At 41.1% G+C, this 23,141-nt stretch overlaps 1 protein-coding gene across 2 annotated transcripts in view; it reads right to left on the bottom strand.

The window, feature by feature from the left end:
• The window catches only part of LOC121189779 (cGMP-dependent protein kinase 1-like), a 74,904-nt gene extending 52,724 nt beyond the window's left edge, over positions 1 to 22,180 (bottom strand). Inside the window, exons 1-2 of one of the 2 annotated variants that reach the window (XM_041050227.1) lie at positions 21,671 to 22,180; positions 12,244 to 12,410 (exon numbers count right to left, since the gene is read on the bottom strand). In XM_041050227.1, the coding sequence (XP_040906161.1) occupies positions 12,244 to 12,410; positions 21,671 to 21,927 (424 nt within the window). In that variant the 5' untranslated portion in view covers positions 21,928 to 22,180. Of the gene's footprint in view, positions 1 to 12,243; positions 12,411 to 17,551; positions 18,129 to 21,670 lie in introns of those variants that run through there. The other variant, XM_041050226.1, reaches the window with a different exon arrangement.
• Positions 22,181 to 23,141: the final 961 nt, after the last annotated feature.

Genomic DNA, 23,141 nt, shown 5'->3' with positions numbered 1-23,141 from the left:
CTCTTTATTTTTATTTTTTTATTTATTCATTCTTAAAGATGTGCCTTGAAAGATATCTTAAATTGAGGTTCATTCAAAAGTTTGACTGAAATAGGTCTGAAAGGGTGGCCTTTGATAATACATCAGCTCTAAGCAGTGTTTTCACCTTGTTTTTCAAAGAGCACAATGTGATTCTGAAAAAACCCAAACACTTTCAGCAGAAAAAAAATATTCAGAGCTGCCCAGTTATGAAGTGAGACACATGAATCAACACAGTAAGCAGACATCATAAAATGAAAAATAAAACGAAAAGATATCAAAATGAATGCATCGCTCAACTTCACATTCAGTGAAAAGCAATTCAGAGGGCTACAAACTTTTATGTTTGGGCTTGAGGCTATTTAGTGGTGGCCCTTATTAATTTTATTTTTAAAAAATGATTAATTACTCATGATCACAGAACTGTGACCATATTCAGTAATGAGGACTGGTTGTTCTGCGGCAGCATCATACATTATTTTTCTCTCCATTTAAAAACCAAATCAACCCCGGAGTTTGAGAAAATACAAATGTGAGCTGAAGCCAAAAGCAAGAACAAACAGAAAAGAGAGAGGCAGAGAGAGCGAGTAAGAACACTGCTACGTTATTAATCAGTGGGGATGGCTCAGAAAGACTTGTGTTAAGTTCACCCTGGCACTGGCAATAACAAACACGGTGTTGTTGTTTCAGGGAATCCCTGTTTGTATAACTGCTGGCTGAAAGAATACAAGCAGCAGGATGATGCATGGCTAGTGACTGCCAAAACGGGGAGAGAGAGCGCCCGCAATGGAGTTTGATTGAAAGATGTGTTGTGTTTGACTTGTGGAATACAAATGCTAATACATTTTCAGACAGCGAGTGGTTACTGCTGCGCCTGCCATGCGGCAATGTTGGTGCGTTGTATTTTGATAGGGCAGCAGCAGGGTGCCTCTCTGCCATGATAGCTAACAGCTACACTCAATCCTACTGACAACTTTTACCATACACTACAGGCTGCTGCTACCCACCTACTTTAATCACACCATCATATAGCTAAATTGAGCATGTCGTAGCCTGAAGTAAAGAATGGTTAGCAGTATGACACAAATAATATGGTATTAATTTATATGTTTATTCACTGCTTGTGGTACAGGAAACTCAATACTTCACATTTCAGCATTCTCTGCCAAAGAGGTCATATTTCCACCCAAGTCTGTCTGTTGGTGTGTTTATTTGTCAGCAGGATCACAGATTGCTGATTTGCACCAAACTTGGTGGAGGAATGGAGCATGGGCCAGGAAAGAACCCATTACATTTGGGGAAGATCAGGTCATTAACTTTGAATTTTTTTTCTCTGAAGTCTGGTGTATGTTGTTTGACACTGGCCTTGGCAGAGGTCTGTGCTCTCTGAATGCCCTCCTAGTTATCTTAGTTGTGATTGCGAGCTGCAGAGGAAAATTCAAAATTGTCCAGCCATCATCAGCTCTGATGCCAGCGACAACCAGCCATGCGCATTCTCTCCTTGCTGCTGCTGCCAACACTCATGCACAAAGGCAGCAGCAGGAGCAACCGCTAGCTGTCTGAAAGGACATTGTGGTATAGTACATAGTACAGGTTCCTCTGGATCTCCTTTTTGTAGCAAAGACAGTAGAGTAAACATGACGACAATGTGATGTCGGCCCTGAGTCCTCCCTCCCTGTAGAGTGGCACGTCTACATCAACTCCAAAAAATGTGGTTTTTTTTGGCTGTTAAGCAGCTTTCTGTTGACAAACTTTTGGAGCAGTGCATGTACTGTGGAGCTGAAATCCACTAATGCTGGTGCTGTAAGAAGTCATAGCAAAATATTTTAACATTCAAGTGATCAGACCTGATACAAGACCCTCTGGAAATCACATTGGTTGTTGGGGGCACGTCAGGTAATTCCTCTGAAAACTTCCTTCAACTCTTGAACATAGTGCACGGGAGTAAATTTAAGATTCAGAAAGCTGACTGACTAGTGTAGCGCAACATTCAGCTCTTACGACAGCACTCAGTTCACATTCATTTTTGTGTCTTGTCAAGAAACACTGCTGCCACCATTCCTTTTTAAATTGACAAGAGCAGACAGTTTTGTACATGTGCACTGCTCTGCAGGTTGAATCTGAGAGCAAACAAGCTGACGTCAGTCTTCTTAAATGTATGCCATTTTTATTGCAGGAACAACAAAGGGAAAAGAAAAAGTGGGGAGAGGGAAAGAGAAGTGGGGTGAGAGATGTAAGACGGGAGAAATGAGGAGAGGAAAAGAGAGGCAGAGGGACAGCAGGGGAGAAAGACAGGAAGACGAGGAAGGACACCTGATGCTAGGTAGAACTGCAGAACGTCATATCATTTAAGATGAGAGCACTTCACATCTTTTTCAGTTTAACTGAGGCTTCCTCACGCAAGGCTTCCTGCCTTCTGCACGGTGAAAAATTACACTGCAGTTTTGCACAAGTGGTTTATGAGACCTAAAGACACTAAACAGCGTGTTGTCGACGGGATACAGAGGACAGCTGGTTTCCTCCTTTTTACATCATTTTTACCTTAGAGACAGGGATTCGGCAAGAGCCTACTGTAGTACCATATGTCTACTTTTAGAGCCTTTCAGCCACACAGCGAAGACTACTTTCATTCAGTGGAAGTGAAAGGACATGAGGTGAGACACGACAGTGAAAGAGCCCTTCTCTTATCTCTGTTTTCATTAAAACATTATAAAGTAGGACTGGTTTCATCTCTGCGACTCTCCTAGTTATCAAACTCCGATTATGGCTCCTGTGTTGACAAGCTGATTGATAGCCTGAGCAGGGGGCAGTGAAAATGATCATTTTGTATTCACAGACCAAATCACAGCGTCGTAATTAGCGGTTAGCCTCCATGCCATGTGCACATACTGGAGCTTTTCTTTTATGCAGACCAAACTTAATTAGACAGCTTCAGCATCAGAATACAGATTAATATGGCATCTTAAGCACTACAATAATGGGCCCATTTCGTTTCCACAGCCTACTCTCATTTCAGTTGCCGGCTGTATCGCCACAGACATGAGAAGGCATTTACATGGAAATGTTGATTCACTGTAAGTCTCGTGAGTGTTGGGGACTCAAATAATTACACAAAAATACCCACCAAATATTTGCATGCATAAAAGTATACATATACACAACAAGACACAGTCAGACAGCACAGTCATGCTAGCAGCTCTGTTAGGCTGTGCTAAGGCACAGTTTTGAACTAAGTGCTGACATGCTAATGTTAGTAAAGTTATCACAATTCATTCTGAGGGGGGCATGAATATCTGTCCATCCAGTAGTTGTCCATGGTGCTAAGAGTAAAAGTCAGAGGATCACCAGAGTCATTAGGATGCAGCTTCTGGGAACTATGCATATCTAATTTTTTGTACCATCTAATTGATGTTGAGATATTTCACTGTATAGCTAAGACCTGCGTTTGGCACTTGAGGTGTTCATCCTCTGGACACCATGAAAATCTGTGCCATATTTCATGGTAATACATCCAATAGTTGTTGAGATTTCTCAGTTTTACGATCAGAGTGAGGGATTGACAGACACACATTGCCATACATGGACCCATTTTCTGTACTGTCATTGGGGGATGAAAACTTTGTATATCTAACTTTCCACTTTCTCAGATTGTTTAGGGATTACATGGTGCTTGATGGACTCAGAATTGTTAAACATCCTTTTCTCATGAAACCCTCTTGAAAATCCTTTTGGTAATGTCAAAAAAAAGCTTTAAAACAAAGCTGTTTCTCTTAGTCTCAGAAGAGCTGAGATAATTAAGATACAACAGTGATGATTTCCTGGTGTGTATTTGTGTGTATATGCATGCTCACATATCAAAACTATATATACTTATACACACACAAAGTCATCCTATAGTAGTGATTTGTACTTTGCACAAAAGAAATATGAGAATTTCCATGCTGGGATTGAGAGTATTTGGCAGAGGCAATCAAAGTTCAAAAAGGGATCAAAGTGATGAATTTTTACTCAGGAGACTCAAATAAAAAAAAGTCTGCAGTGAGAGAAGAGAAATTTAAAAGAAACCCTTATCTCAAAGACCTGTAAACCTAGACTCCAGTCACAGTGATTGATGAAAATGACCTATCTGAGCTCGCTGTGTTCAGGTTCGTTTAAGTATGTAAGACAACAATGAAAGCCGAGAGCACTGATCAAGCTTCAAGGCTGGACATCGCCTCACTGTCCTCAGGTAACAGTGTTGTTTAGAGCCAGTGTGCTTGGCATTTTCTTATTTCTGCAGCTATCGCACGTGTTTATATACAGCACACGTGCTGGAGAAGGGAGGGATTCGTCCGTTACTGTAGCATAGAGCAGATTACTCTGCCCTATCTTGTATCCTCAGTCTGAACCTCAGCAAACACAGAGCTTATCCAGTCACAGCAGACTCTCAGCATTACTCCAAGTCTATTACCACCACCTCCACACACACACACACACACAGATAAACACACAGCAGCAAGCATACAATACAGTACTTTTTATACCTAATTAAGTCAAAGCAAAGAATGGAATTTCAGAAATTTGCATAATGCTCAGCTCATATGACGCATGTGAGCTTTTTTTTTTTTTTTTTATCTATCTCTGCCTTTCTTTACTCCCTCTCCACTCCCCTTATGTCACACACACACACACATACACACAGCTTTCCAGATGAGGAACTCTCAAAGGCGAGGTTAGCCACAAAGGGGATAAAGGCTCAGGGATCATTCACAAATTACTCATTAAGTCTTGCTCAGAGGTGTATTCATTGGCCTCTGTGGACTGAAAATGGGGATCAATTCTTATTCTAGGGTTCAGTGGAAAAAAAAAAAAACAAAGGCCATCTCACCCTTATCATAGAGCAGGAAAAGACAGTGAAAGAAAAGACAATAGAAAGAGAAAACCAATGAAAATGAGGCAAGATGGGCAGATGGGCAAAGAGTAACAGAGGAATAAGACAGTAGAGGGAAACAAGTAGTGATGGGCAAGTGGAGAAAGATGGTGACAAGAGGACAGATTGGGGTCAAAGTCAGTAAAATGTGAGGAGGAGTGATAGAAGGAAATGTGCATGGCTCTGGTCTTGTGTTAGGGCGTTTTGAATTGATAACTTGTACCAGTGTGTGCATGTGTGTGAAAGTGAGAGAATGAAAGAGAGAAAGTGACAAAGGGAACAACTTAGAGGCAGCTACAGCAAATAAGAAAAGACACTTGCCAGAGAAAGAGTATTTTCACTTGGTGTTCGGGGCAGATTGTGCACTGCTCAGCGTAAGAGAGGTTATTAGTCTGCAGCACACGCATACACACCATTTGCACATAAATGGCACATTAGCAGAAGTTATATTCTTCTTGATAGAGGTATTTCAGATCATTTGGCAGTTGTATGTTAGCAAATGCAGGTGAATGTTTACCTACTTTCTCTTGAAAATCAATAGGCCAGCTTAACTGGGCGTAGTATATAGAAAACTATTTTCTGCTGTTACTTCTTTACCCACGTTTTCCTCTCTTTTCACGGCAATTCATAAATAAAAAATCCATTCCTGATGTAGCACTGATCTCTGATCTCTGGTTAATTCACCGTTACAATCCCAGCTTTAAATTAGAAATCAAATCGAATGATGCCAGGAAGTGAAAATCTTTTCTGCAAGCTCTTTCACAATAATTGATTTTCCATGCCTGAATATCCCATCAACAATATCATCAGTCAAGTGAATAAAAAGAATTACACATACACACACTGTAGGTATATAGATTTCCAAAGGGGCAAGTAAATTATTATATATCTTTCTATGACATTTCACCACAGTAGAATGTCATTACACACAAGTTTCATTTAATAACGTGCAACTTTGTCAATCTAGTATCCCAGCACTTTTTTGCATTTCATTATAGAGGGGATGGGGGTGGGGGGTTGCGACCACATGTAAGTGGACAGATACAGGGCTTCCACCTGATCCTGACAGATCCTTTTGGCATGTGTATGCGAGATAACTAGGGAAAGTGTTTAAATGTCATTCCAATTACAGACCCCTCACCTTTTCCATAGATGACGTCTTAATAAACCTCCACTGAGAGCCTCATTAGAGTTATCATGAGAGCCGATATCCTTGAAGAGGGCCAGCTATGTGTGACCAGTGTGAGTTAGTCTTGTGATATTAAGGGCTTTGCATGCCAGGTTACATAAATGAGTACACACACTAAGCGTTTATCCTAAATTCAATTTGCATGCTGTATATTCCAGGGCCAATCAAACCAAAATCTCTGAGTCTCAACATTTTACTTTGCTGAGCCTTTTTCCCAAGATGCTACTTTGACAGCAACAGCAGCAACAATTTTAGGTCTGCATTAGTTAAGTTGCCAGGCAACAATGCAGTGCAAAGGGTTTGTGCACTCGTGTTTCTGTAGCCCAATGCATTCTGTGTTTTCATATCACCTTATTAATATGCGAATATATCTCAATAATTACAAAGATCAGCCGATAGATTATTAACAGGAGTAGCTGCAGTAGTTATAGTGATGACTAGGTAGGAGTAGTAGTAATAGGAGCAGTAGTAATGCAAGTTAGTGCTTCTAATTTGCTTTATATATATTGTGTCCTTTCACACCTATGACACTGGGTCACCCTCAGTAGCCCCTGTTGATTGCATCTCTAAGCTCTGCTTAAGATGAGAGAGGAGCCCATCTCCCTTAACTCTGCCTCATTGGCCACTGAGCCCAGAGAGCATGTCTCTGAAGGCTCCAGCCTATAGCACAGTGAGTGGATGAGTCCTTGAAACCATAACAAGTGTCAGAATCTCTGACAGAGACATTCATTCATTTTGACTCTCAGAGATCATTTAGGAAACCAGCCAGCTGGATAGTTGGTCAGCTGGTAGTCTGGTGGCTTAAATCCGCCTATTAAATCCTGACATGAAGTAGCCACTTGGCTGGTTGCTAGTTAGTTAAGATGATTATTAGGTTGAATCACGAATACGTTTTATATAGTATTTGTATACAGTATGAAAACAGTGAAAACTGTGATTGCTGAATAGCTCTGAAGATCTGTTTTCATGTCAGATTTTAATAACTCAGAGGTGATAAGGTGCTAGTTGAAGCTAAAGGGGATTATCTCAGGATAAAATATGCCATGAAATGTAAACAGACACTTGTGCGTCTCATTTCCCAATGCTGTTTATATTTCATTAAAGACACATGCAAACAGATCAGTGTTTGATTCTTTCACACATAATCATGCCCACTAAGCATCTTGAGTGTCACATCATAAGAGGTCAAAAACCATCGAGCGCTCCCCTTACAGAGAGAAACTGGTGTCAAGCCACAGTGGGTAAACATTGCTATTCATTGTTATTCAGAGGTATATCTCAGCAAAAGCAGCAGGAATAGGGAAGGTTCAGCGTAAGCCTCAAAACAGCACATTGTTCGTTTGTTGTCATATTCAGCCATTAAAGGATGCCATTTAAGCCTCACTTAAACTTCAAGGCTTCTTGGAGAAATTTGTAAGAATATTATATTTGCCTTACCTAACAGAAGGTCAAATAAAATAATTGGGACTCTATCCAATTTGTGTTGAGAAAATGTCAAATCCAGGGTGAATTCTTGTACGCTGTGAACCACCACCTGCATAAAATGGTCTACAGTGCATCAATAGTTGAACTGAATATGGTAGCCTGTCAAATAAACTGTCAATGTGCTGTGACCACTAGGGGTTTGGAGCTGATTCATACTGTAACATTACCACTCTCTCCTTACATTCCTCACTCCTCTTCATGTCCTCCCTGTACAATTAGTAAAACTAGTAAGATACACAGTGAGGGCAGACAGCTAGATCTCACAAATATTGAAAAATACATTATTCAGAATCAGTATCATGTTTGCCTGTGGCCTCCTGGCAAGACTTTTTCTTTTCTTTTCTTTGAATGCATTTGTTTCTCTTACAGGGTGAGACATGCACATATTAAATGAATACTCAAATCAAAATGCAAAGCTGGGAGCAGGAAACTTTGTCAGAAGAGACACCCTGTTTTCATGATAAAGCTGTTGAACAGAATAAACCTGTTCAGTTGAACTTTTTTATCCAAAATGTATTTAGGTGTAAACAGAGAAGCACAGGCCAAATTTTTACTTTTATATTAACAGCACCAAACTAACTAAACTTAACCATCTCAAGATTTATATTCAAATATAACTAGAGCTGAAACAATTAGTCAAATAATCAACTGGTCAATTAACAGTAATCTGCAGCAAAATTTCATATTTGATACTTATATTTGAGCAATTTTTTAGTTTAAAAAAATGCCCAAAAGTTTCATCTCTCTTGGTTTTAGGAAACTGTGATGGACATTTTTCACATTTTCACAACATTTTGTCCAAATGATCAGTCAATTAACTGAGAAAAGAATAATTACACGTAAAGCCAACCTTAAGATTTTGTTGGTCAGTCACTTCCCAGAATTCATGTGTAACCTTAAATTAAACTAAAAGTTTATTCTGCTTAGCAACACTTACTTACTTACTTACAACCATTTACTGTGAGTAATTTCTAAAATTCTCCAGCTGGCAGATGCAATGATCACCAATCAATTTTTATTGCAAATTAGACTAAACTAATCATGTGCTCTTCATAGGCCTTGGCTCAGTATTCAGTGTGTTTATGCCATCCAAACTAATCACCCAGTCTCTATTCTCAAAGCAAAGGATTAGGCTCTGTTACACCTTTAACAAGCTTACTCTTAACATCGTCAACACTCTGTCTTCTAATGCAACATGGTCCTAAAGGACAGGTAGAACCCAAGCTATTTGTATTAGCATACACAGTTTGATTCGATTAAGCAGAATGATGACTATGAAATAAATTGCGGGGTTTTTTTTTTACTGTCTGTGAAATATTTGATAGTAATTGGATGTGATTATACTAGCTATTATCATCATTAGCCACCTGTACGGGTCTTCGCAGACGACACAGCCAATCAAAAACCAATCTCATCCCCATGGAAACGAGAGCTTTTGTCTCAGTTGCCATCAGTATTTTAAAGGAGACCCGATGTCAGTTACAGCCCAGCGGATGTGACAAAAACACAACAAACATTCATTACGGCAGCTACGGGCAAGCAGGCGGCCTCATCATAGCAGTGAGCTGGTGCCAGGATCCATTCTGTTTCTACAGCTCCTGTTTTGTCTGATCTTTAATTATCAGGTGCGTCGGCAACAAAAGCTAACTACTCTGAGGTTGTTTAAAAAGGGAGGCTGTGATATTCTCTGGAATATCAGTCGAGTGTCTCACTGGGGGAAAATAAGTTGTACATATGCGCTCATCTCTTATGGTGTAGTTTACTGGTCTTTTATATGGCTCCATGATACATGATAAATGATGTCAGCCCCATGGCAACATGTTGATTAGCCTGCAGAGTCTCAATAAGAAGTGACACCACTGCCAGGGCAGCGAACATGTCATTTGCTAGGAAAATGATGTACAACGTTGAGCTGTGAGGTCAACATGGCGTAGCACAGTCAGACATCTTGTCAGTGTGGATTGAAAAGTCACAGACTGTGCTTGGCACAAAATCTTTGCCCCCTGGGCTAATGCTTTTAAAATTTGTTTTTTTTATGCAAAACGAGTGAAGGCCGGGGACAGTTAGGGTGAAAACTGCAGGCAGGGGTCACGCTGGGACACGAGAGAGAGAAACAAAAGGGAGAGGAACACAAGGTGGAATAGAAAAGAGTTAGCTGTTCATTGAAGACAAATATGTAAAGCCTACCCTAAGGATTTGAAAATGGAAAATAATTAACCAAACATTTGATATAAGTGGCATATGACCACTGTTGAATTAAAAGCCCTGTTTCCAATTACACTGCGATTCTTTCCTCTATCACTGTCAGAGAGGAAATCACAAAGCCCCTCAACAATTATTTCTCCAACAGATTTGTATCATTCCTTTCTCTTTCTCTGTTGCGCTTAAAAGGAACCTATTCATCATGTCAGTGTGACCTAGCATGACGAGTCACCTGTGGTACAATCGTATTCTCACAGCCTTCGTCACAGGGAGAGATTAAAATCTACTCACAACCTAAAATACGGGTGACCAGTAAACAGCACCTGCCTCTTTTTCCTTTTTTCATCCACAGCTCTTGCTGGCACAGCGGTGCAATAATCAAGGATGTGGCCTCTAATTTCTTTCATTTGTTGTCAGTGAATTATAGATTCCTTATTTTGTCACAGCATCCAACACTTCCCCAAATTCCAGAATTTGACCTCAGGTCATTGTTGTACCATCCACCTCTGTGTTTTGCATTTCATTTGCAATATGCCAGTTACATGTGAGCCTCTTTACATATCTGACTTCTCGCTACAGTCTACTGATAAGGGCCACAAGTGACGTCCTTCTTGCAATAGGAATGTGAACAGGGATGGAAGTAGTCTTCAGATCCTATACTTACGTGAAAGTACACTTATCACAGTGTCAGAATACTCCATTATAAGTGCTGCATTTAAATCCTACTTACACAAGAAAAAAGTGTAGCAGTATTATCAGCAAAATCTACTTACATCTGACAATTACATTACAATTACACTAAGTAGCAATTTACTGTTGCTCCATGGGATCTGTGCTGCTCTGTGAAATGCTCAGCTCAGCATGCTCACAATGACAAGGTTAACATACTGATGTTTAACAGGTATAATTTTTACCATGGTCATCATTTTAGTTTAGTATGTTTGTATGCTAACATTTACTAATTCATACAGCTGAACCTGCTGGGAATGGGAAGTTAGTTTAACGGGTATTGTGGTCATAAAGTCAATAGGATTCATCCTCTGGCCACCAACACTGTCTGTACGCAAATTTATGGAAATCAGTTGAATATTTGTTGAGATATTTCAGTCTGGACCAAAGTGGGGGACCGACTGGCACTGCCATCTCAATCGTATTTGATATCTAAAACTATGCTGGTGTACTGATCAATGGAACTGAGTCATCTCCCTAATACAATAACCTTTAAAGTCACAGTTCTTAGACGGGCCACAAAAGGTTTTTGAATTCAGAGCCAGTGACTCACTAAAGAGCAGACGAAGACAGAAAACAGCCATGACATTTTTGCTGGCATCCAAACAGAGACACCACCTGTCTTTGGAGTCCTTTCAGATATGACAAATCCTACCTGCCTCCGCTTGAAGAAAGCCAAGCGCAGTATGTATTTATAGAATCACGGATTTCTAAAAAAGTCTCTCTTAGTTTCATAGAATTGCTGTCTCTTTATTTTAGATGTACTTTGCCACAGATCTGTTCTCAACAATGTTTGGCTGAATGGGGCTTGCAGGAAATGTCTTGCCAACCCAATAATCAAAGTAGGCGGCCAACATGAAACAATAGGAGCAACAATCAATATCTTCTTTCTTCCTAGTAAAATATTAACCTTTAAATGCCACCGTCTACACACCAACAAGAATATTGCCTCCCAGTTTCTTTATTCTGTTGGTGCTATTTAGGTTTAGAAACATTTTTAATCCTTATTGGAGCTACACTGCCCATGTAGTTGTATGTCAGGTCAACTTATAAAGGTTTTAATGAGGAAGCGAGCTATAATAGTAATTTATACCTTCTATATTTTAATCTGATTTATGTCTGTGAATGTCCAAGTTCCCCTCCATATTATGATCAATTATACTGTTCAGGCATTGACTCTGCCATTTTCCCTGAGGTCAAATCTATTGTAAGGGACAATGGTCCACTGCACATTTTATTCCATTGTGCTGTTATTCCTGTCATCAGAGCTCTCACACCCTGTATCACCCCAAAAAATTTACATAAAATTAAAAAAAAAAAAAAAACACAAAAAAATGACCACATGCTGGAACAATGCTGCTAAAAAACAAATGAAACATAAAGGGAGCAGCAGGCACACCGTGTCATACAAAATAAAATCATTGGTACATGAGTGAATTAAACCGCATAATAAAGGGTTGTAGTTTTGAGTTTTAGTTCAGCGCCCTACAGAAATCCATCAATAATGCCCTTTCATTTCTTTTTCATCATTGTCATGACAAGGTTTTAAAGGTCTACAGACACAGCTCTGCAGTTCCAGTTAAATCTTTTAAAAAATTGATTATGTTCCTCTTACTAGGCTTATTCTACTCCTTCTACCCATGGATTTCATTTGAATTAATCTGGATTGCCACATGATAAACATTTTACCTCTCTGCATGTGTGCTTTTACCTTCCATGACGTAGACCAGTGAGCCCACATCGCCCTCCTTAATGATACAGCTGTCCTTTCCATACTCCACAGGGTACATGCAGTCCACGATCTCTTGGATCTGCGACAACTCCAGGTTCTTCATGAAGTCATTGTCCAAGATGGCTTCCTTGATCAGATCCTTGGACCTGGAGACAAGGTGAGACAAAATGAGACCATTATTGTGACTGTCACTGACACTGACCTGTAGAAATACAAACTTGTGTGCCACTGGTGTTTCTTCTTTGTGGAAAAGGGGAGAATAAGAGAGAAGGATTAGCACAAGTCTGAATGCATCACAGACACGCGGTAAAAGTCTAGTGAAGAATGCTGACCATTTCAGCAAGCAGGGATGTTGCATATTTCTAAAGCAATTAAAGTCTCATTCAGAAGCTTTTCAAAAAATACATCCTCATTTCAAAGACATCAAGGTGAAACATTTTTACTCTCTCCAAAAGCTGGCACAAGTCAATAAATGGCTAAATCCATGCCTAATGGAAGCAGATTGTTTCCATTCAGGGATGCACTTCTGAAAGCCAAATTGGCCTTCAGCCTGTGGAGTCTTTAGGGCATTCCACAGGTAAGTATTTCCTACAGGGACTATGTAAGCAAGGGAGTGAATATAATTAACAGTGAAGCTAATGTGCAGTTGTCAAGGTGCAGCTCTGTGTGCAGGTGGGCTAAAAGGAAAAGCAGGGCAAATGAAATTAGGCATTCATTTGTCCTAGATGATGTTGATATACCACCGGTGGCGGAGAGACATTTGTTCATGAAGGGTGTCCGTGTGTTGACAACAGGTGAACGCAGGCCAGATGCAGTGAAGTTTGAAACCGTCAACGCGAGCGTCAGCCTCATCCTCTCAGATACAACAACATGTCAAGAGATGGCAGAGAAGTCTGAGGCGGACCAGATCCTGAACTGTGAGTCAAGATCACTTATTCATTGAAGCACGTCATCACCAGAGTCTGGGTTGCTCAGCTGAGTGCTGCTTGCCTGGTTTTGACACAGTGTCAGCTGGATGAATGAGGTTAATAATATGTATCAGGGTTAACCCAACAAAGGAGTCCCCTCCTGCTGCGAAGGGGAGCTTTTATACCCTAATTCATAAAAAAGACAGCAAACACTCTCTGTCCCCTGCTACTAGGCTTCAAAGTCGCTGGTGAACCGCCTCTTGCCTTTTTGTGCTCGGTGCCCTTTTCAGAAACTGATTTCTAGGTGCATTGTTGGCGCTGATCACCTGAGGAGCTTATAGCTAAAAGGCCAAAAAACCTCAAAGGCATTTTATGAAGCAGTACTCCCACTACACACGGGCTTCTCTGCCCTGCTGTCAGCCCGCAGCAAAGTCCTACACAAACAAACCTTCAATGTCTGCCATGATTCAGTATCAGCAGAGCCCAGGTAGTGTTTTACGCATTGAGCACTCTGTGCATGTCTGTGTTTTTAAAACAAGTACTACAAACTGCTGCACATTTGTGTGCACGTGAGGTATCGTTTTATGATCAATATCTTAATTCTCTTATAGGACTTTTAAAGTCACATGAATGAAACTCTATTAAATCTTGAGACGATTTATCGCTTTAATCTTTTAAACAAAACTTTGTTGCTCGTTCAGATGTAAAAACTCCCAAAACTGTGAGAGATGCCAATGTCCACAGAAAAGCAGCGATTAATGTTTAAATTTCAACTCTGGCCAGTATCTACAGATTTCAAGTGTCATTTTTCACCATCAGTTGAGTGATTTGTTTTTAGTTCTCAAATAGCATGCTAAAATATCTGCAACGTGGTTCTCATAATTTGCGTTTTACAACAGTCTGATGAATTTTCAATAAGGATTTCAAGGCTTGTGGATCACCAAACAGCTCTGCTTTTACTCTCTGACAGCAGTGATACTGGTGGATGAAAGCGAGGAACTAAATTACTCAAGACCAACATTAAGTAGTTGTCACAATCTGTTCCAAAACACAGATTACGTACTTACAAAGAAGCAAAACAAAGTATTGCCCTACTTGATTTCTCAGGGATGTTTCTTACGTTGATATTCTCCTCTCAGGTCATAAACCCTAGTATATTGCATTTTCTGCCTTGAAGGGCCATTTCTAAGCCAACCTAGATTGTCTTCTTATGGCAGGGGCATTGTCCCAGACCTCCCTGTTCTGTGGATGTGTGTTTTTAGAATGTATTTCAGAGCACTTCTCAAAACATGAGAGAGACAGTCTATCTTCCAGCTCTTCTGTATACTATGTTTCATTTTCTTCATTTTCCATTAGGAGTTTGATTGTAACCAAAGAATTTCTCTCCGGGCATTAATGAAGTTACTCTGATCTGATCTGATCTGATCTGAGTAACCAACATCGAAAGTCTCAGGATTTTAATTGATTTGAACCTAGGACAGTGCGATTGCTGCTCTAGCAGAGCAACCAAGATGATTCAGAACTTATTAGATATTTTTTATTCTGCCCTTGAGAGTCAGAACGAGCTACTGCTGTGAATTGAAAGTGGGTAACTGAGGTATTGCACCTATTTTTAAATTCCCACCCCTCAATCTAAGCTCAGAGGTGCTTTGTGCTTCCCAAACCCTCCTCCCTTTTTCAGCAGGAGGAGAAGATCATTTGCATTTGATCTTGACAACTCTCATTACGTTTTAGGGAGTAAACTGTAATAAAGGTAAGAAGGGCTGTTTTGTTTTTTTGGACTATGATGATCCTTATGATCCTTGCTGAGTTAATGATACTTATAAATAGGCATAATTTTATACAGAGTTAGCAGACCCTGCACCTGATTAAGTTCACAGACAGAAACAAACTGGAAATCTGTTGTTTTCCCAAAGCTGACCTCCAGTCCTCTGGAAATGTGCCTCATTGACCTTGTTTCTGTTACATTTACACCCAGGAGATTTCTGGCCTTTACAGCCCTCACCGGGACCCCCCAACTCGAGCCTCTGATGGCAATGTTGAGCAACGTCTTACAACCAGACCCTTATAAAAACATCTGCCTTCCTCTCCTTTGTGAGGATGATATATTTGCCTTCATCCACTAGTGAACTTTGGGGCTGAGCGAGTTCAGCCTTCCTTAAAAGGAGAAAATATGCTCTTTTAGGAGGAAAAAAGAAAGGGGTGGCAGAAAAGTGGGAGAGGCTAATAGGGGAAAAAAAGAGGCAGCCCAGAGGAAGAAGGATGGATAGATTATGAGTAAGGAATGCTATATGGGTCTTGTAAAGAAGATCAAGTGGGTGAGAATGAAAGAAAAATATAAACATTTAGCCAAATCCATCAGGCATTATCACTACACTTCAGTAACCAAAACAAAAACGTTATAGAACTGTTCTTATCCCAAGAAGGCACTTGCGTATTTACTAAAAAAAAACAAAAAACTGTACTATTCTCAATTGGACAATAACAAAAACTGAGGGTCACAGAAAATCTAAAAAAAAACTAATAAACATTCAAATTAGTTGCTCCATATCTAGAGGAAAACATGAGCTTTTGCACGACTTTGGCAAAGATGTCCAAACAAATTGAATAATGATAATAACACTGAACTAATAAGAGAATGGTGCCCAAGCATGCTCAAGTCATTTGCATTCAAAATCTGTCTGCTTTTCACTCATTTTTTTCCCATTAAAGTAGAGACACTGAAAAAAAAAAAGTCATTCTCTTTCAGATGGAGAGTGTGAACGGGTGTGGCAGATGCTCTTCAGAAAACTGAAGCTGTAGTTGTGGAAGTTTAAATAACCTCTTGGTAAGAAGAAGTTCATTTTCAGTTCCATCATGAAATTTCCTCTCAGTTTCCCTGTGAGGATTTTCATCAGAAATCATACAGTCATTCAAAACCACTGTCGAATCTCAGACAACCCTTTGCCCATAAAAACTGACAAATGATTGCATTGAAACTCTTCAGGCATCAGACTCTCTGTTGGGAAAAGGTCAGAATGCAGGACAAAATGCTGGACAATGTGCGACTTTTTTGAAGAGTTGATATTTTCCAGTGAAGGTAGCACTAAAATCCTCTTTGGGAAATCTCTTAATGGAAATTAAAATATACACTAAAAGCTCTAGAATGAGGATGATTGTCAAAATGAAATGGTCACTCTGTTGTGTTTTCCACATCTGCCATTTCAAGCCAGCTGCCAGGATCTGACATTTATTTACAACAGTGAGACAACAAAAACAAATAACACACAAGGAAAGAGTCTACTTTCTGTGTTTGTTCCAACACAGAGCTGACAGGTAAAACCAAGACTAATGGCCTGTTCCTTCTCGAATAAATAACCCCCTTCATTTTTGAATCTTTGATGAAATCCTCTGAGCTTTGATTGTTTGCGTGTCAACAGAATAATGACATTCGTATCTGACACATCTAATCTGTCTACAAAGTGAAGGGTTTTTTTTCCCTCCTGAGCTTTAAACACCAGAATGAGAACAGAAATGTTAAATTTAATTCTCTAACGGATTTAAAAGTAGATAAAATACCAGTAATTTAAATCTGAACACCCCAATTCTGCTTATGTTAAGTGACATGACTGACCCCTGATGGATTTCAAAGCTGGCTTTAGTTTTGAAAATGTAGTATTTATACTCTACCCCCGTAAGCGTATTGATTCATAATTGCACAACCTTTAAATTCAAACCCAACAGCTGGATTATTTCACAACAGAGAAGAGAGATTTCTCAGTGCCAGTTTCATTCTGAGAACCAGACCTCACGCTGCAGACCAAGTTGGGCAGGAGAAAAGTGTTTGTTCGAGACTTTGAAGAGAGAGAAAGGAAGGAAGACAGAGGGAGAGAGAGAGTAGCTGTAGACAAATCATAAGGTAAACATACACAGAGAGCCTGTTAAGACTGCCTGTCACAGAATCACAGCTTGTATAAAATAGGCACTGGTACATTACACAGAGCTGCCACCACCAGCTCTCTAAACCTTTAATTCCCCTTCACTCGATGAGTTTTGATTTCTCTGGCATCTCAGCTTGTGATGATCAGGTTTATAGATATTCAGCCTTTAATCGCTGGGATGCTGATATTGTTATTGATAACCGTCACCAGTGAAAGCACCATTTCCTATTTTCTTTGCATCCAGTACGTGTGTGTGTGTGTGTGTGTGTGTGTGTGTGTATTAAAGATAACCGCCTCATCCGTTTGTGCTACAGGTGCCGTACCTGGTGTGACACACTTAATATTACGCACAGGCGTCAGAAAGATAAATGAACTCTAATGGAGCGCCGAAGGCACTGGGAAATATTACAGTTATCTTTTTAAATCTGAATATTATACGTTCATAATTTGGACACCTACTGTGGACTTTTGGGATAGAAAGGTAGGGTGACATGGCTGAGATCCTGGATGTCGAAGGCGGTGGGTTCGGCCGAAATTGCCTGCCTCTTCGTCCGCTGTTGCTCGTTGAGCTCATTCTGCTTGTGGACCTGCTGGGTTGCCGGTTTGATAACGGAGCGGTATTTGTCCAGTTCGTTTTGAAGTCTCTGTATAAGCTCATCTTTCTGGTCGAGCTCCAGCTCCAGCTCGTCGATGAGCGCGTCCCTCTGGCGCAGCTCTTCAATCTTCTCCTGTAGCGCGTACTGGAGGTCGCGCAAGGTGCCCATTTCAGTTGGCGGCGACGAGCGACTTCCTACTAAGTTTATCGAAAGCTATGCAGTCGAGTCTTTATCCTCTCTCCTCTACCACGCTGCTCATAAACTTTATCCGGCATGAACAGCGTCAGAGGATGCTCTTTCCTGGGGGGGATTCCTCGCCACTGTCCGTCGTAAGCGGGTGTTGGGAATGTATGTGAAGGTATGCTCGGTGGTTGCCGCGATTGACAAGGTGAGTCCATAAAGCGTCTCCGCCACAATCACGCAAAGTTTGCCCTCTCTCTTCCTCTGTCTTTCTCTCTCTCCCTCGCTCCCTCTCTCGGCGGTGTGACAGCGGAGGACCGTCCTCCCCGTGTGCGTCAGGCTGCGACCCGGAGAGAGCGCATGGCGAGAAGGGCGCCTACAGGAATCTGTGGCACAGTGCAGTCTGCCACTCCAGAGAGCTGCGATCGACTCACATGAATAATGGACTCAGTGAGAAAGCCACTGCTCGGAGAACCGTGCCATCATACCTCAGTGGCTCGCCCTGAGGCCGCTGAGTTACAAATAGATGAGCACCGGAGCCTTAATGGAAGTTGAATGTGATGGAAACTTAATGAACCTGGATGTAAAAATAAACAGCGTTTTTGTTTTTTATCTATTAGGGAAGGAGGCTCTGCTGTTGGTAATGGGTTGGACCAGCTACGTATTTTGTCAACATAGACAAAAGTGCAAATATTTGAGAATATTTGAATCTTGAAGTGTGGATTCCAGGCTTACATTTGAACCCAAATGATGCTTTGGAGGGCATATAATTCATGTTAAAGTGGTACAGACTAAATCCACTTCACCAAATCCCTGTCCAGCAACTATTCATTTTATGATAGATTTTTTAAAAAGTGGAGCAACTAAAGGTGCAAAAGGCAAATAAATCTTACTGATTGTTTAACAGAAGCTGCACAAATCTGCACGAATCTCCACAGCAGCTCCACATTCCCCATCTAATCTTGTGTTATGTGGACTCTGAGTGCCGCTGGTGTCTGTCCACATTATCCCAATGAGTCATCTGAAGCCCAGCGAACAGCATTAGGCCTCATGTGCTCTGGACAAATTCAGAGGAGGATAAACTGCCAAGGACAGTCTGATAGGATGAAGAGCTACTGAGGCTAAAACGGCAATTACTGTGCTGAGAGGGTGGAGAGTCACTGGCTGACGGTGTGGATAGAAAGCAGGATGAAGGAGATTTCTTTGGCTGTGAAGATAGGTGTTTTTGGTGTGGTGGCAAAAAGCATCTTTTTCCTAACAAACAGCACGTAAACAATCCCAGACTGAGACTGTTTGCTAATAAAAGATCACAGCTGCCATCTTGTGGTGGATTATAGGATCAGCTCAGGCAAACAACAATAAGGAGGCATGCCTCTGCTCTGCAGAGAAAAACATGTCTAAACACTTAATGGTCCCACACTGTTGTGTAACATTGCATTAATGGATGATCTAATTAAAGTGTTTGGACATTGGTTGTTTATATCTTGTGTAGCAAACAGTTCATTCTACAATTGTAAAGACTGACAGGGACAGTAGGCCTAGGTGCAATAAATGAATGTGCTCCAGTGTGGTAACATAAATTTGAATAAGACAAAGGCACATCAGCAGCTTAGCACAAACAGTGCCAAGCCTGTTCTCAGCCAGACTGTGAGGCTTTAAATGAGATAAAGCAACTGTGGGAAACACCTGTTCAACAGACAGCAGGTTAATCGTCTGTTTAAGTCATTAAAGCAAACCTTTATATTTTTTTTCCCAAAACATTAGTTTTCTTGTGCTCCTCTCTAAAGTCAAACAGCTAAAATATCTAATGAAGCCACGGCTGTTTCTCTCCTGTGAGCCAATTAAAAACCATCATATTTTCTTTTATCTCTGTCAAGGGAAGGGCACAGGGCACAAAGCTTGAGCAGCAACAAAGTTTACTTCATATCAGGAAACTGCATGAGCATGGAGATCTCAGATTTTCTCCATTCCAATCTTGCATCCCCACATCCTCCCACCATCAAAAGGCCCTCCCACTGTCCTTCAAAGCACCTCTGCGCTTTAAATTTCACCTCTCTAACCATCCAGCTCAGCCCTTTTCCTATGCCAATCAATAGAAACAGGATCCGTTGCTCCATGCTGCGGTAATCCGATGAGTGGGGCGGGCCGCCGGCTGGTGCCACGTCCTGACTCTAATGGGGGTCACTGCGTCTCCAACCCCACTGAGGCCCAGCGGGCACGGCGGCGCAGGTGGACGCCCTCCTCCAGACACCGGTGGCACAGACAGCAGTCATGTCCTCTCACCGGTGCTTTTCGCAAACTCAGACATTTTTACTTCCGTTTCACTGTGCAGAGTGAATGGCCACATGCAATTAGCCTTTGCACCCGCTGAAGGCCCATTCAAGCACTTATTGTGCCTCATCAGCTGAGTAGGCTATATGCATAATTTCACCATTTCCACAAAGGAATCCTTTTCCTATAGAAAGGCTGACAACAGATGATTTGCATACTTGATTATTTTTGTCATGAATATAGTTTGTTAGTCATTAATTCTCAGTGAATCTGGGTCATTCATGACCTCCGTATCTCAGTCTCAAGTACTTTCACTTCATTCTTCTTGCCTCACGACTCATTCTGTGGACTTTATCATTTGTTTTGAAGACACACTGAGCATCAGTTAATGAGTGCAAATAAGGACCTGTCTGCACTTTATTAATGCAAATGAAGATTGGAAATAGTCTAGCCATCTTAATAAAATTAACCTCATTGTCTGTTACATTAATTGAGTCAACAGAGCGACTTCTACTTGTGTGTGTGTGCATGTGTGTGTGTACATGTCTCCCTATGGTTGTGGTTTGATACCATCATTGTGAGGACATTTTGGCTGGTCCATACAACTTCAAAGGGGTGTTTGAAGGTTAAGACTTGGTTTTAGGGTCCAGGTTAGAATCAGGTTTGGTTTAGGGTTGGGGTAAGTGGTAAGGCTAGGCTTTCAGTTGTGATGGTTAAGGTTAGGAAGAGGGACCAGGGAATGTATTATGTCAGTGAGTGTCCTCACAAAGACAGAAGAAGAGAAGATGTGTGTGTGTGTGTGTGAGTGATATATAAACATAAGTAATTTGTGTTGATGATATTCTTATAATAGAAAGGAAGATGAAAAGAAATTAAAGTTCAAATTCGAGAACAGGCCTCACATGAAACCCTCAAAATCAGGACTGTGAAGCTAAAACGAGCACCTGAAGGTGATGAACGAAGCATATGGTCAAACAAAGCGTTTTCTAATGGAGTATTAAATATCCTCAGACATGCACTTCGGGTCCTCAGCGTCCAGCTACTAAAAGCCAATAATGCATCGCACTTCCTCCTGTCTGTGTCCTCAGAGACTACCATGATGGATCTGATCAATTAGGAGCTCTTTCTGAAGCTCGCCTTTGAGCTGCGTCATCGGCCCCTAAGAATGAAAGTGCTCGTCCATTCATTGCAAACATCTCCACCTTTCATTTAGAAAAAAAGAAAGGAAAGGAAAGAAAAGGCAGAAAGCAAACAGGAAAAAAAAACTAGAGAGAGGACACAAAGTGCCACAGGAAGTGTGTTTGAAAGTAGCAGCACTTGCACAATAATTTTCAGTCACATTTTTGTTAAAAGAGCGAATTGTGCCTCCTACAGTAACAACAATGTCGATTCGTATCTTTCATGGCAAAACATTTCGATTCTAGTAGTGAAAAGAAAAACACTCAGAAAGAGATTTTAAGATGGGACAGCAAAGCTTCCACATGGGCGTCATAGCGCATTAAAGCACCGACGCCTGCTCAAACACTCTTACCAGTCGGACTTGGCATATTTCCGAAACGACTGCCTTGACAGGTCCTGGTGCGTCTGAGGCTCGGCGGAGATGCCCTGCGCCCTGCGGGTCCTCGGTCCAATAAGTTGAGCGCTGGGCAGAACAGACTGACATTTGTGCAATTTTCTTTTCAGTTCTTGAATCTCGTCTTCCCTGTCCGCCAGTCGCCTCTCCAAGTCCCGTATCCGTTCCTCCTTTAGCAGCAGGATCTTGGCAAAGTCGTCCTCCAGGTCACTCATGTTGAAATCTGCGTTAAACTTTGCCGCGATTCTCCGCGATACGGACAAAAGGATTAACTCCCAGCAGTACTCGCACAGGTTGTGAAAACGGACACAAATCCCCTTCTAAATACGCGTAGGATGATGATGCTCCGAGAATCCCCTTCACTGCCCACTTGTTTATTTCAGAAGAAAAGAGCAAAGCGGTGTTTAAAGCCGGGGAGCGGACGATTGATGGGGCTGCGCTACGCTACAGTCCACCAAGCCTCCGGGGAGCTTCTGATGATCCTTCATTGAGAAACCAATTACAGCAGCTCTTCCTCTCCGTGGACGCAGGCAGGCCGTCAAACTGGGCACTAAGGAGCCGAGACAACTCTTGTAGTTCACCGCCTCTCACACTGCAAACACACCACAGAGGAAACCCAGTGCTGCTGCTGTCAAATATTTGTTTGCCTTCTATCTGCGCAACCCCGAGTCCTCTCTGAGCGACAAAAGCGCAGCGTTAAACACCCAGATCACCTCCCCGACCTAACCTATTGCAAAAATCAATTTTCCCGCACCCGCACTGGCTTCATAGAACAGGAAGTGGGCTATAGCTTGTTTGCAATGGTCACATTTTATATAGAGAGTAAGCAGACATCAGTGAAGTGAAAGTAATGGCCCTGTAAGGCAAATGGCCCTTATATTGCCCCGAAGCTTGTATGCTGGTGATTTTCAGTATTGTTATGGAAATGTATTTGGTGTATGCACATGTTTTTATTGGGATGATTGCACTGGGGTTTTTTTTTTTCTTTTGTCCAAGATTATAGTATGGTGTGATCTAATCTTATCTGAACTAAAACAAAAACAAAAAAAAGTTTATTTACCAAAAACAAGCAGTGCAGATGAGAAATTATATGATCAACAAAAAACAGTGTAAAAACTGAAATTAGAAATTAGAAATCTCAGTTTTACTCAGAAACAAGTCTAAAGTGAACACAAAATGAATGAATCATAGTTCCAGGACATAAAAGGAGGCTGTTATTGTATGCATCCAACATGAATTAAAGTTAATTACACAACAGATTCGGAGTGTGTTATCCTACTGATTAGAGTAATCAGTAATTACGTACTTTGGCAACAGTGCTCATCACTTTCATCCTCAGAGCACTGTGCGGACTGAAGAGAGTTCAGTAATAGATCATCACTTCTCTTGCTGTAATATTAATCTCCAAACCCAGCCAGTCATTTCTATG

The sequence above is a fragment of the Toxotes jaculatrix genome, chromosome 11, assembly GCF_017976425.1.
Source record: "Toxotes jaculatrix isolate fToxJac2 chromosome 11, fToxJac2.pri, whole genome shotgun sequence".
In the NCBI taxonomy this organism is placed as follows: domain Eukaryota; kingdom Metazoa; phylum Chordata; class Actinopteri; family Toxotidae; genus Toxotes; species Toxotes jaculatrix.
The sequence above is the reverse complement of the archived record's forward strand: the minus strand, read 5'-3'. Positions and strand labels throughout refer to the sequence as shown.